The sequence below is a fragment of the Chanodichthys erythropterus genome, chromosome 21 (genome assembly GCF_024489055.1).
Source record: "Chanodichthys erythropterus isolate Z2021 chromosome 21, ASM2448905v1, whole genome shotgun sequence".
Taxonomy (NCBI): domain Eukaryota; kingdom Metazoa; phylum Chordata; class Actinopteri; order Cypriniformes; family Xenocyprididae; genus Chanodichthys; species Chanodichthys erythropterus.
The window spans coordinates 12,550,552-12,565,265 of record NC_090241.1 but is presented as its reverse complement, the minus strand read 5'-3'; the positions used below and the strand labels follow the sequence as shown (position 1 = coordinate 12,565,265).

The window sequence follows — 14,714 nt, the reverse complement described above, 5'->3', positions numbered from 1 at the left end:
AAGAATTTTACGCATAGAAGTACGATTTTAAAAATCTAAAGAACATTTTTCCACTAGAAAGAACCTTTTGTGGAATTGAATGTTATAGATTCTTTATGGAACCATCGATGCCAACAAAAACTTTTATTTTTAAGTGCAGTTAATTAACATGGTTAAATTGCTGAGACCGAAAATGCCATTTTCAGCTAATTTACGTGTATTTCAGTGGACATTATTGTCTCCTACATTATTATTACATTACATTATTATTACTCTACAGCACTACAGCAAGAACCATGTCAAAATCATATTATGACTCAAAGAAACCAACAAACATAAAAAGTGTTAAACCCTCAACCACTGAAGGTCTGCAGGTGGAGAGAGAGAGATAGAGAGAGAGCGAGCGAGCGAGTCTCCAGTAAACGTGCAGCTCCTCTGTAGTTTCATGTTGAGTCGTGTTTCTTTCTGCCACTGAAGTTCTTCATGCCAAAGCAAAAGCTTCACTGACACACATTACTAGAAACGGTAAGAGATTTCTATTCTGACAAATTATTATTATGAATAATGAGGGTCAGGAACTCTGTGAGAGGAGAGTGAAAGCTGTGCTTGTGTGTATGTGTGTGTGTGAGAGAGAGAAAGTTTCTGTTTGGAATGATTAATTCCAGTTTGTGTTGATTTTTATAACATCGCTACACTATTTTGAGAAGCAGATGCTCTCTATATATACTTCTAGCTAATGAATAATTCTACCATGTGTCTCTGGTAAAGCTTGTAAGAACCAAAGACATCTGACATCCAACGAAGAATCTAAAATTTAAAACACTGCAAAAAATAAATAAAATATGTATGTACAGAAAATTAAATACACGAAAAGAAAATAACCAATAGCATATAGCATAGAAGAAAGCGAAAGCTAAAGATTTTTATTTGATAACATCAGTTAACATGAGCTAAAATTACTTCTATTTATCTTAGATCATATTCATTTCAACAATTACTAATATATTATTAAAATAATGTTGTATCTGTTGATATTATTTAATGGACCTGAGCTGATATGAAATACGAAAAGCTGTAGCTATTTTTTATTAACTAACATTTAAAATGAATAAATACTATGTACAATACAAATGTATTGCTCGTTGTTAATGTTAAATAGCATTAACTGGTAACATTTTATAGCCCAATAGAATGTTTAGACATTCTACTTTCTATAAGTAGGCTAACTTTGCAACTACAGCTTTTTCTACTAACCTGAACCTTAATACTCTAATGAGAGCATGTAGTTGCAAACTTATAGAATGCCTAAATTGGACCATCAAAATAAAATGTTACCTATTAATTTTATTCTAAAGTGTTGCTGAATCAAATATATCTGCATATTTCTTTAATTTGATGTGACCTTATCATTATATAAATGTTAATCAACAGAATTTGCAAGAGCTTTTTTTCCTGTGGCAAACAAGCATCAATCTTTTACATACGCAGTCCTCTAATGTAACATGATACAGTTAAACGTTAACATGTGTCTGAATAGAGCCCCAGAATTCCTTGGCTCGACATCACTCGTGTATGTGAAACTGAACGACTACAAAAGACTAAAGATTTTGGTCATGAAATTAATCAGATTGGCTTAAAGGGATAGTTCACCCAAAAATAATATTCTGTCATCATTTACGCACCCTCAAGTTGTTCTAAACATGGATTTCTTTCTTATGCTGAACACAAAATAACACATTTTAAAGAATGCTGTTAACCAAGCTTCTTTTTTTGGTCCCCATTGAATGGGGCCCATCAACTGTTCGGTTATGACACTGTTCAAAATATCTTCTTCTGTGTCCAGTATAAAAAAGAAATTCACATTCAACTTGAAGGTGAGTAAATGATGACAGAATTTTAATTTCTGGGTGAACTAATCCTTTAAATTAATTTCTCTAAACAACATAAAATGAACAGTAGCGTTTAACAGAATGTTAAGTTACTCAGATGACTTAAAGGGATAGTTCACCCAAAAATGAAGATTCTGTCATCATTTACTCACCCTCAAGTTGTTTCAAACCTGTATTAATTTCTTTGTTTTGCTGAACACAAAAGAAGATATTTTGAATAGTGTCTGTAACTAAGTTGATGTGCCCCATTGACTTCTATAGTATTTATTTTTTCCTACTTTGGAAGTCAATGGCTACTGTCAACTGTCTGGTTACCAACATTCTTCAAAATATCTTCTTTTGTGTTCAACAGAAGAAAAAAAAAATCATACAGTTTTGGAGGGTAAGTAAATGATGACAGAATTTTCATTTTGGGTGAACTATACCTTTAAAGTAAGTACAGCTGCAAGAAAACGTATGTGAACCACTTGCAGAATCTGTGAAAATGTGAATAATTTTAACAAAATAAAGGAGATAATACATAATACATGTTATTTTTTATTTAGTACTCTCCTGAGTAAGATATTTTACATAAAAGATGTTTACATATAATCCACAAGACAAAAAAATAGCTGAATTTATAAAAAAAAAACATTTATAAGTATGTGAACCACTGATTCTTAATACTGTGTGTGGTTACCTGGATGATCTACAACTGTTTATTTGTTTTGTGATGGTTCTTCATGAATCTCTTGTTTGTTCTGAACAGTTAAACTGAGCTCTGTTCTTCAGAAAAATCCTCCAGGTCCTGCAGATTCTTCAGTTTTCCACCATCTTTTGCATATTTGAACCCTTTCCAGCAGTGACTGAATGATTTTGAGATCCGTCTTTTCACACTGAGGACAACTGAGAGACTCAAACACAATTATTAAAAAAGGTTCAAACATTCACTGATGCTCCAGAAGAAAACACGATGCATTGAGAGTCAGGGGGTGAAAACATTTGAACAGGATGAAGATGTCCAAATTTTTCTTATTTTGTTTAAATATACATTTTTTTCATTTAGTTCTGCCCTTCGGAAGCAACAGAAGATACTTTCATGTTTCACGGAAGACAAATTAAATACAATTCACCTTGATCTTCAAATTCCAAATGTTTTCACCCCCGTCTATTAATGCATTGTGTTTCCTTCTGGAGCATCAGTGAATGTTTGAACCTTTTTTAACAGTTGTGTTTATGTAAACATATTTTATGTTAAATATCTTACTCAGGAGAGTACTAAATAAAAAATAACATGCATTTTGTATTATCTCCTTTATTTTGTTAAAATTATTCACATTTATGTGTGCAAAAAGATATTTTCTTTTAAAGAATTCTCTTTTTTAGGACTACAACAAACGGCTGGTAGGACTACAACAAGCTTCTTCCCAGGTTAGTGACATCACTAACCCTAAAATTTACATATAACCTGCCCCCGAAAACACACAAGAAAGGGGGCGAGGCCATGTTGGGCTGCTTTAGAGAAGAGAAAGTCTTGTTGTAATAGAGTGTTGTTGCCATACCGTTATTTTACGCCGGACTGCTTCACAAACGAGGGTCAATTCAATTCTGGATTTGCACAAGTTATTAACATGACGGCACATGCTAGTCGATGAGTCAATCAACTCCACAGTAATTACAAAAATGTATCCACTAACCGTTCAAAAACTTCGAAATGTTTCTAAAAGTTGTAACTTCTTCCTGAGTCTCTCCATCAGTGTCCGACTCAGGTTTGAACAATGTAAGGCTGAACATTGTTACTGACAATCGTCATTTTGGCTGTGTGAGATTCTCCAGCTTTGTTGTTGTTGAGCTGTTAAAGCTCCGCCCTCTTCTGGAAAGGGGGCTGGGAGCAGCAGCTCATTTGCATTTAAAGGGACACACACAAAAATGACTTGTTTTTGTTCACACCCTAATAGGGGCAAATTTGACAAGCTATAATAAATTATCTGTGGGGTATTTTGAGCTGAAACTTCACAAACACATTCTGGGGACACCAGAGACTTATATTACATCATGTGAAAAGGGGCATAATAGGTCCCCTTTAAAGTTTTGCTTACCAAACAGCAGCAAGCAGAAAGAGAGATGGTGGGTGTTTGGTTTGTTTCTGCTCACTTTGTTTAGTAAGTTGATGATGTTTTTATGCTCTTGTATTTTAGGGTCAGGAATGAAGTGATGAACGCAAATGAAGCAGCTCTGCTCACCTACGCCATCCTCTGGTCACCCAGTCTTCAACAGCATTGCAATGATGAATTTGATAAGCTGAATTCCATGGTGTCTCATCACTGAGGAAGACTAACAGCAAGAAGACTTTTTTTTTTTTACTGCAGGGGACCCATGGGCGCGATTCACAATTCACCCAGCACAGGGTTCTCCGATGAGTCCTCACCCACTCCCACGAGTGCCTGCCAAAGAAACGAAGTCCTTCTGCGGCACTATAACTATACGGGCAAACTGGAACAGGACCGAGAAGGATTCAAACCAGAAGCCATTGCCTTACTTGTCATCTGCCTCATCATTGTTGTGGAGAACTTCATCGTCCTCATGGCCATCTGGAAAAACAAGAAGTTCCACATGCCCATGTATTATCTGCTGGGCAACCTGACGCTCTCAGACCTGCTAGCCGGATTCACTTACATGCTGAATATCATCCTGTCAGGGCCAAACACGCTGAAATTGACGCCACTGCTATGGTTTCTAAGAGAAGGTGGCGTGTTTATCACGCTGATGGCATCCGTTGTTAGCTTGCTGGCCATAGCCATTGAGCGTTACTTCACCATGCTCAACACGAAGCCTTATTACCGTGCCAAGCGCAACCGCATGTTCACTCTGATCGGGGTGAGCTGGGCGTTGTCGCTGTTGCTAGGCACGCTGCCTATTTTGGGCTGGAACTGTTTGCATGAACTGCAATCGTGCTCCACAGTGCTGCCGCTCTATGCCAAAAGTTACATCTTTTTCTGTGTATTCGTGTTCATGGCCATCCTGTTGGCCATCGTCGTTCTGTACGGACGGATCTTTCACTTCGTAAAGTCCAACACGCAGAACCCGAGCTGCACGCTGCCCAAAGCCTGCGGCCTTCGCTCACGGAAGTACATGGCATTGCTGAAGACGGTCACCATCGTGGTGGGAGTGTTTATCCTGTGCTGGATGCCACTGTTTGTGCTCCTGCTGATGGACTTCATGTGTAACGTTACCACGAGGGAGTGTCGGGTCCTCTTCAAGGCTGATTACTTCCTGGGCGTGGCCATGATTAATTCCTTCATTAATCCCATTATTTACACAATGACGAGCAAAGACATACGGCGAGCCATCCTGAAGCTGCTCTGCAAACGCTGCCTGACGACCAAAGACGGGCAAGTGAAGAATATTGGCTTTAAGATTAGCTTCACTAAGACGGACGCAAACCCCCAGGGGCTGGAGACAACCGTTTCTTCGGGCAATGCCACGACTATACATCTCAAATCCATCTACCCGAAGCTCAAATTATCCGTCATCGCCTAACGCCATGTCACACATAATCAGAGGTTTTTCCTTTCCAGCTGCAACAGCGATACGCAACAGTTCTGTTTTAGACATGGTTTCTATTTCTGCGACGTTGCGGCTAGAACAATTTATTTAAAAGAGTGAGTTTGAATATCGTTTTGCATATTGAGTGAAAATGGATAATTCACCAAAATTAAAGGAAACGAGTGTTCGAACTGTCAACTCAATGTGAACAAACAAGAGTAGGCTATTCTATGGTAAAAGACTGTTTGTCACTCAGTATGTATTTTTAATAATGTTAAAACTGTGTAATATTTATGAATTTGATGTACTTTTTTTTACTTCCATTTTGTTGTGACAGCAGTGTGAGAGAGACTCCACCCACACGCTCTTCTGATTGGCTGTGATCTCAGAATGATTTTATTTGCAAGACGCAGTGCATTTGCAGCGAGGCTCTGCCCACACATTCTTCTGATTGGCCGTGATTTTGACTTTATTTATGGAGCATTCAACCTTCTTTTAATGAACTACAAAAAAAGCTAGGTTTTTAACTGTACATCTAGAAAATGAAGAACAAAGAATGTGCATTAGTTGTGTTTTGCTTTTTGTTTTTAATTATTTTATAAAGCCACTGTAAACTTTATTGTTACGTATTATATTGTTATATGCTATCATATTTTGTGCATGCAAATAGCTTACTTCGCTGTAAATAGAAAAGCCAGACAATATCCCTGTTAAATACCTATAACTGTTGTGGTATTCTGCCATGTTTCTCACTGACTTGCACCAAAATTGTAAAGATTGGAGCTTAAAGAAAATTCTGAGCTTTCCACTTGTATTTACGACATTGTGGTGGCATTCATGTGCATTTTACCCGTAAATACGAACTTTCCGACATGACTTGAATGCACAATTAGCTGTGAGTGCAGTGCGCTTGCAGAGAGACTCCACCCGCACGCCTTTCTAATTGGCTATGATTTTTGTGTGATTCTGTGTCACGTCTGGTGTGCTCAGACAAAATGCTTGTCAGCAGAATTTTGTCTCAACTTGTCTTGTTAGTACACGGTGTAAAAGTGTTCTTGGCCGTAACATCTTCAGCGCTGAACATGTGAAAATCATCCTGAGGACTCCAACTTTGTTACACATACAAGCCCAAGCACTTTCAGGTTCTGGACTGAATCATCATGAACCAAACCGAATTAAAGGCACATAATAAACCACAACCACAAAGCGCAGCTGGAAATGTGTTTTTCGAACACAATCGCACTTTGGCAAAATTCCCTTTTGCTCGCAACATGGACTCTAGTGAAGCTGTCGTGGGCAGAAAGTGATATTTATGTAGGTGTTTTCCAGCATTTCAACATACAGCCACGTGGCCTTTAACATTTGAATTCACAATTACATTTGCAAACATGCAGAAATACTCTATCAGTGCATCAACCAGTAGCTATCAGTTTGAAATCTACAGTGCATGCAAAGACTTCAAACAAAGTGCAGTTTGCTGCAGACGGCACTGAACAGCAGACGGACCTGTTGTGATATAAGACCATATATGTCTGTTGATTCTGGTACTGTAAAAATATACAAACCCTTCACAGCAATATGAGGAAAAGAACTGTAAATATTCCACTTCAACAGAAGTGCTTCCTGAGCACTCTTGATTGAATGATGAACTGTAAGCATCTCTTAACACAAAAGCATTTAAGATTTGTACAGGTTCTTTTGTACAATGTAAATGTTTGATATGCTGTTTTCACAAGCTTTTTTTTTTTTTTAAACCCATTGCTACTAAATTATGTTTTTTCTTATCTGATATTAAATATTTTTTAAGATAACCGAGATACAATATAGCCTGTTCATGCATTTGACATACATACAAGTTTGACATTTACATGATTACAGGGGCATAGTGAAACTTGAAATGTTCTGGTGACACTATAGGCTCAGGCTTAATATTCATTTCAGCTATAAGATATATACACCTTCTTAGAATCATTAGAAGTCTTGATTTTGTCCATTGTCTTCCATATTCGAAATTATGCAGAATCATTTTAGCTATAAGCTTGAGCAAAAGTCTTCTGTTTCAAATCATTGCAATCTGTCTCCTAATTCACGCTGGTTTGCATATTTTTGCAATGTGATTTGCCCTTGCGTTTAAGTGACTGGATTCACCACTGAGTGAAAATATGATTCATCTTTCAAAGAGCTTACAACAGAAACAGACACATACACACATTATAATCACCACTGCTGTTATGGTTGGGGATTCCAATTCCTATCGATTCCAAGTTTTAATTTCAATAAGGTAAGAATAAATATATTCAAACATTAAAAGTCAATCATTTAGAGATCAAACATATTTATACTGAGTCTTTTTGCAAAACATTTTTGCTGAATACCATGAACACAAATCAGCAGCTTATCACTTGTACGAGGAACTTTTCCTATAGGTTTGAACAAAATATCAGCAAAAATAACTTGACTTAAACTAATATAACTAATAGGCTATATACTTCAAACATTATTAAAGACAATTATACAGTCAGTAATAAAATGCAAGCAAATAAATTAGCAGTAGCACAAATGCAACTGAGCAAAGTTCAGGAAATCAAATATAGGCCTAATAAAATGTAAAATAACACTTTTTGGTAACACTTCAGTATAATGGGCCATCATTAATAAGTAACTATGAAGGAGGTAATACAGGACAAATGAGTAGTACTACATTAACACTTCAGCTACTAATTAATATAGAAACAAGCTTAACCAATCTGTAAGTAATATGAAATTTAGGACTTAGTTCCTTATTAGATAATAAATAATTACTGAATGAGATTGACATCATTAACTAATAGGTAACTATGACAAATTATAAAGAATTAATATATAATTACTAATTACAACATTAACTTGTCTGAGATGTGGGCAGTCTTCTTTTATGTGGTAATGAAATGCATCACTAATTACATTACAGTATAATTACAGTATAATTGATGACTGATTACGTCTCAGACACACAATAATGTTCTTTATAATTTGTCAGTTAGTTAATAGTTATTAATGAGGCTTATCTTATTAAGTAATTATTGATTACATAATAAGGAACTATCTCCTAAATTTGATGTTACTTACTGATAAGCTTGTTTTTATATTTGTTTATAGTAGTAGCTGAAGTGTTAGTGTAGTACTTATTAGTTCTGCATTACTTCCTGCACAGTTACTTATTAATGACGGACCATTATTCTAAAGTGTTACCCACTTTTTAATTTCACTGTAAGATAACCCTTTTGATTTTCCTGGGGAAAAAGTCCTGAGTCCTTCACATAAAAATCAGTCTACAGGCTTTTAGAGATAACCTAGGAAGTCTCATTTTAATTAATACAATTAATACATGAAAATTCTTACATAAAGCATCATGAATGCATTTTTTTTTTTTAGACATAAAGTATGTTCATGCGCAGTTTAATCCATAAAATTAATTAACTAAAACTAAATCCATAAAATGATCCTATGATGCTGGGAACCCTTAAAAGGTTTATTATGAAACGCCTGACAGAACCATTTAAGGTTCTTTATACTATGGGGCTGTTGAATCAATACTCAAATCTGATTGGTTGTGGAACGTTTAAGGTGTACAATTATTTTTTAGGGAAATGCACTAAAGTAATGTCTAAAGTAGCTCTAGGCCGGTCTTGACCACATTGTTCCATATCACTTTGCCAAATGATTTCAGTTACTTCAAAAGTTCCTACAGTCTACAACTGCAAAAGAAACAAAAACCACAATGCAAATAAGCCTTTTTGACCAAGCAAATAAATATAGTAAACAATAGGATAAAAATGACAAATTGTTGTCATGTTTTTTGCCACAAAATATGTTTTATTAAGTCCTGAAAGCTCATACTCTCTCCCGCTCTCTCTCTCTCACTCAAATGTGTGCACACAGTATGGACACACACTTGCACAGAAATGTGTTATCAGTGCTGCTCTGACGAATTAATCAGTGAAATGGTTTAGCAACTTAAAAGCTACATGAATTACCAGCGAGGTAATAACTGTGTGGTTCTTGAGGTAGATAAACTAATAGTTTCGCTATTAGTAGAGACACTATTGTGAGAGACGCACAGACCCAGGTAGGCTCATTTACATATGTATATGGGTCAGTGACGTAAGGATTTTCAACAAGCCAATTTTAAAATACAAAAAATAATATATATTGCAATTATTCAGAGATGCAAAACACTAAACACACTTCTCTACATTAGACACAGAAATCTAACATAATGTCACTTCTTTGCCATTTCAAGACACTGCTTCGGAGCTTTACAAATCGAATCAGTGACACGGAGTGCCAAAGTCACGTGATTTCAGCAGTTTAGCTGTTTGATAGGAGATCCGAATCACTGAATCGATTCGTAAAGCTCCGAAGCAGTGTTTTGGCCCATCACTATATTGTTGAAAAGTCGTTATTTTGTTTTTTGGCACACAAAAGGTATTCTCTTCGCTTTATAATATTACAGTTTTTGCCCGTTGCTTGACACATGCTTAAACCAAAGTAACATAACTTAAAGTTGTTGTTATATATTGTTACTATATATATGTTGTTGTTACTATGCCTTAAACAAAGTGTAACCATAACTTTAACAAAAGCGCTGCACTTTAGTTGCAATTCTGTAATCCTAGACACTACACACCATTTCATAAGACACTTCTCAGGGTAACATTGGGAAAACACATCTATTCAAAATACAACACACATTGGTTAATTGAAAAGACATTGACACACACCTGAAAACATTTACTTACAAAACTGAACAGCAATCAGCCAGATTCAAAAGCCTCAGTTAAGCCATTTTGAGAACTTTGCAAGGCGGAGGAAGAGGACGACAGAGAGAGAGAGGAGGACGTGGTCGAAGAGGCCACGCAAGGACCATTATTTTGGATGACATAAGAGCAACTTTGGTGGACCATGTCATAAACCATGGCCCGACTATGAGGGAAGCTGGGCAGAGAGTCCATCCTAATCTAAGCCGTTTCACAGTTTCATCCATAATAAGGACATTCCACCTGGAAAACAGGTGTGTCTTCAACTCTCTACTCAGACTGTATCTAGAGTATTTACAGTACTGTACCATATCACGTTACTGTATCCCGTGTATTGTATTCAAGTGTGGCTAATGCTCCTTTTCCAACTAAAGTGGTAGTTTTGTGAAACATATCGTGATAACGTGTTGAGATGTTTCAGTACTGTGTATGGTAAATACAGTAAAGTTTAGTATACACAGTACTGTAAAAAAGAAACAAACGAGAACAATTTGTGGTGCATTTTTCTACAGAATGGCTAGAAGACCTACTGGGGGTGGACGCCAACGCCTGTTCACCCAACAGCAGAAACTTGCCATAGTGAACCTTGTCAGAGCAAACAATGCAATCTGTCTCCACCAGCTACAGCAACAAATACTTGCAGATAGGCAAGTATTCAACAACATAAATCGAGTAAACATTACAACTATCAGACGCATCTTGGTAAAGCACAGCATGACCATGAAGTAATTGTACAGGGTCCCATTTGAGAGGAACAGTGTCAGGGTCAAAGAACTTCAACATGAATATGTACAGGTAAGTGTTTCAGTTCTTTACATTTACAATAAAGAATGGGTGCAGTCCAGTAACGGATGAATATGTACCACTGGATTAGTACCACATAGATACATTCAGAAAGCTACCTGTGTGGTGGGGTGGGTCGGTTCTGTATATGTAGTAGTGTGTGTTTTGAGTAAATCCATCCACAATATGTATTTTTTGTTACAGAGAATCTTGGACATGGATGGAGCTGCACAGCCACATGAATGTATTTTCATCAACGAGGCTGGATTCAACCTTAGCAAAAACAGACGACGGGGACGTAATATAATTGGCCAAAGGTCAATTTTGCACATCCCGGGTCAGCGCGGGGGAAATATCACATTGTGTGCTGCCATAAGTCTTCGAGGCCTACTGCACCATCATGCCAAACTGGGTCCCTATAATGCGCAACACACACTCTAAAAAGTGCTGGGTTAAATATGGACAAAACCAGGGATTGGGTTGTTTTCACCCAGCCATTTTTTTCAACCAATTTTGGATTTCTTTTTTTAGCCAACAATACAGTAATATAGTAAAAGGCATGTTTTTGCTCACCCCCAAATAGGGGCAAATTTGTGGGGTATTTTAAGTATATATTAATATCGACCATTTCAAAAAGTGGTGGGGACATGTCCCACCCGCAAATTACGTCTATGACTCACCCCCAAATAGGGGCAAATTTGTGGGGTATTTTAAGCTGAAACTTGACCAGACCAGAGACTTATATTACATCATGTGAAAGAGGGTATAATAGGTGCCTTTTAACTCAACCTGCTGGGTTTGTCCATATTTTACCCAGCTTGGGTTTTTTTAACCCAGCATTTTTTAGAGTGCATCATCACATTTCTAGATGTGCTTCATGATGCAGTTGGACAGGATGGACCAGAGCAGCCCAGGTTTGTTGGGATAATGTTAGTTTCGATCAGGCTGCTCTGGTCCAGAACTGGTTCACCAACCATGATTACTTTGAAGTTCTGTACTTGCCCCCTTACTCACCATTTCTAAATCCTATAGAGGAATTTTTTTCCGCTTGGAGATGGCACGTATATGACCGCCAACCACATGCCTGTATGCCTCTTCTGCAGGCAATGGAACAGGCCTGCAGAGACATTGAGGTGAGGTCTATCCAGGGATGGGGATACTTAGCGAGAGAAGACATTGTTTGTGATGTTGATGAGATCCTGTGGCCAGACCCCAACAGACGGCAGGATCCATAAGCACACTTGCGCACAATTGTGTTTTTCTGTGTTTACAGTAGTGTATTGTTTGTTTTATTTTTGATTTAACCAAATTTACTGTACTGTAAAATATACTACTGTAATGTAATGGTTTTGAAATCAGTATTTCATTTTTTGGTTGTTGTGAAAATATGCCATCTGTGGAACTGAATAAAAACATTGAAAACAAAAGCCTGCAGTTTTTTCATATAAAGTAGACTTGTGTTGCTGCTGATCTGAAAGTGCTGATCTATTCATATGATGCAAGTGAGTATCATTTTGTCATCAGAGTGACATTTTGACAAAGAATTGTTAGGTTTTGATAGCAGAATTTCAATTTGACATAGATGTGAATGGTTTTGTGTTGTGTCTTATTTTCTTGTGTGTAGAGTTTTGACACGATGAGCCAAATTTAGCAAAACGTGTGTAAGCAATAGGCAAAAACTGTAAGGTAGAACCACTGAACTCACATGAACTGTTTTAAATATGTTTTTAGTACCTTTATGGATCTTGAGAGAGGAAGTACCATTGCTGGCAATGGAGGCCTCACTGAGCCATCGGATTTAAAGGATTAGTTCACTTTGAAATTAAAATTTCCTGATAATTTACTCACCCCCATGTCATCCAAGATGTTCATATCTTTCTTTTTTCAGTCGAAAAGAAATTAAGGTTTTTGATGAAAACATTCCAGGATTTTTTTCCATATAGTGGACTTCAATGGCCTCCAAATGGTTGAAGGTCAAAATTACAGTTTCAGTGCAGCTTCAAATTGTTCTACACAATCCCAGACGAGAAATAAGGGTCTTACCTAGAGAAACCATCACTTATTTAAGAGTGTTTTAATGACAAATCCTGACAAATGTCTTGAAATACAACATCTGAACAGTGTCTTGAGGTGTGGTAACCGTAGTATAAGCGGAATAATTGACAAAATAAATGCAAAATAATGCACACCCGAGGTGGTAATGCGGCCACAATGTGAAGCGTTACACCTCGGGGTGCATTATTTTCTAATAATTCAACGTCCCTTCATCAAATATTCTGCTAATACTACAGTTACCACACCTCAAGACACTGTTCAGATGTTGTTTTTCAAGACATTTGTCAGGTTTTTGTTACATATAGAACCTTTTCTAAAGTCACGATACAGCTATAATTCTGCATTAAATGAGTAAACTTACAGTGATTTAATCTCTAGTTGATTTCTGTTCTGCCGCAGTTTCCAAGAAGAGCTGATTGAGCTTTTCACATTGAAGATGCTTTAGGGTCACTTTATAATTTAATGTTTTATAGTGTATGAAAGGTGTCAGATTGTATATTGTGTAGTCATCCAACACCTTTCATATGGATTAACACGTTTAGCACGTCCAGCGAGCTTCCTGTCAGCACTGTGATGTTAACCGCAATGTATGGCACACAACACGCTGCTGGTGAGTGATGCATGTAGGCTGGTTGTGGGTTCCGATCTGTGGGAGTTTGCAGAGGGGCTGGTATTTGCGCACTAACATGGAAACACTACTCAGCTCAGTTTTGCCCTCTTTACCGTAAACACACTCTCTCACACAAATACACACACGAGCTTCAGAGAGCCGTACGTACCAAAACCACAAGCCTTGAGCTCCGCTTACAAAGCCACGAGGCAGACGTGTGTATCACACATGCACACACACACACACACAACACATATCATCCAGTCTTGCGCACACACACACACACACTTACACGCACACATCATCCACATCATTCTCACACACACACTCACACATTATACACCTCAGTCGCACACACATACACACACACATGCACACACAGTTCTGTCTGAACTGAAACTATGGCCATCAGGGCAGATGCCTGTTGGTGGAGTCGAAAGATTACAGTTTTTCTGAATTGCTAAAACATTCTTGAAACCATCGCTCATCTTCTCAAAAGATTAAATACAAATACAAATCTTCAAACTAAATTCACAAAACCTTTGACTCTTGTGGCAAAATCAAACAATTGCTTCAAAACCATTTCACCGGTAGGCCTACTCAAAATCAAACATGCTTTCAGATCATACACACATTAGGTAATACAGTATATAAACACTACAGATCATTCATTAGACACTACATCAAAAAATGGAGAACACGACATGCAGAAAATAAGTATATTGTAACACATATTGTAAACAAATTTTCCAATTACATAAAATGTATAATCACAACTATGTAAGGTGAATATATATATGTACTGCATTATATTGAATATTATAGTATTGAATCTCTTTATAGTCAGCACTTGCAAACTGTAAAAATACAGTAGTCTAAATGCAAAAGCTTAAAAGGTCAAAGAAAACTCTAAATGAAGAGCATGTTACAGTACACTCAAGAGAGTTGTGCAACTGCAAAACCAAAGTCAGTGAGAGATTCATTCCGCCTCACCATCACGTCTTCATGTTGGGTCTGCCCTGAGTCAAATCAGGTCAGCTTTATTTCTACAGTGCTTTATACAATACAGATGAT

The 14,714-nt window shown here is 37.1% G+C and overlaps 1 protein-coding gene across 3 annotated transcripts; it reads left to right on the top strand.

The window, feature by feature from the left end:
• Nucleotides 1-299: 299 nt before the first annotated feature.
• Nucleotides 300-7,189, top strand: s1pr5b (sphingosine-1-phosphate receptor 5b). Of its 3 annotated transcripts, XR_010893430.1 has the most exons (4): nucleotides 300-504; nucleotides 3,234-3,278; nucleotides 4,046-5,626; nucleotides 5,731-7,189. XR_010893430.1 is itself a non-coding variant. In XM_067373506.1 (3 exons), exon 3 carries the CDS (start codon nucleotides 4,224-4,226, stop codon nucleotides 5,385-5,387), a length of 1,164 nt encoding a protein of 387 aa, XP_067229607.1. In that variant the 5' UTR covers nucleotides 300-504; nucleotides 3,234-3,278; nucleotides 4,046-4,223; the 3' UTR covers nucleotides 5,388-7,189. The 3 variants fall into 3 exon arrangements, 2 of the variants coding, with proteins under 2 accessions (XP_067229607.1, XP_067229608.1); XM_067373506.1 differs by having other exon boundaries at nucleotides 4,046-7,189; XM_067373507.1 differs by lacking the exon at nucleotides 300-504 and having other exon boundaries at nucleotides 2,870-3,278; nucleotides 4,046-7,189.
• Nucleotides 7,190-14,714: the final 7,525 nt, after the last annotated feature.

Bases quoted from the DNA above. Each gene is read 5' to 3' on its own strand.
- s1pr5b (XM_067373506.1), top strand. From the start codon at position 4,224: ATGGGCGCGATTCACAATTCACCCAGCACAGGGTTCTCCGATGAGTCC.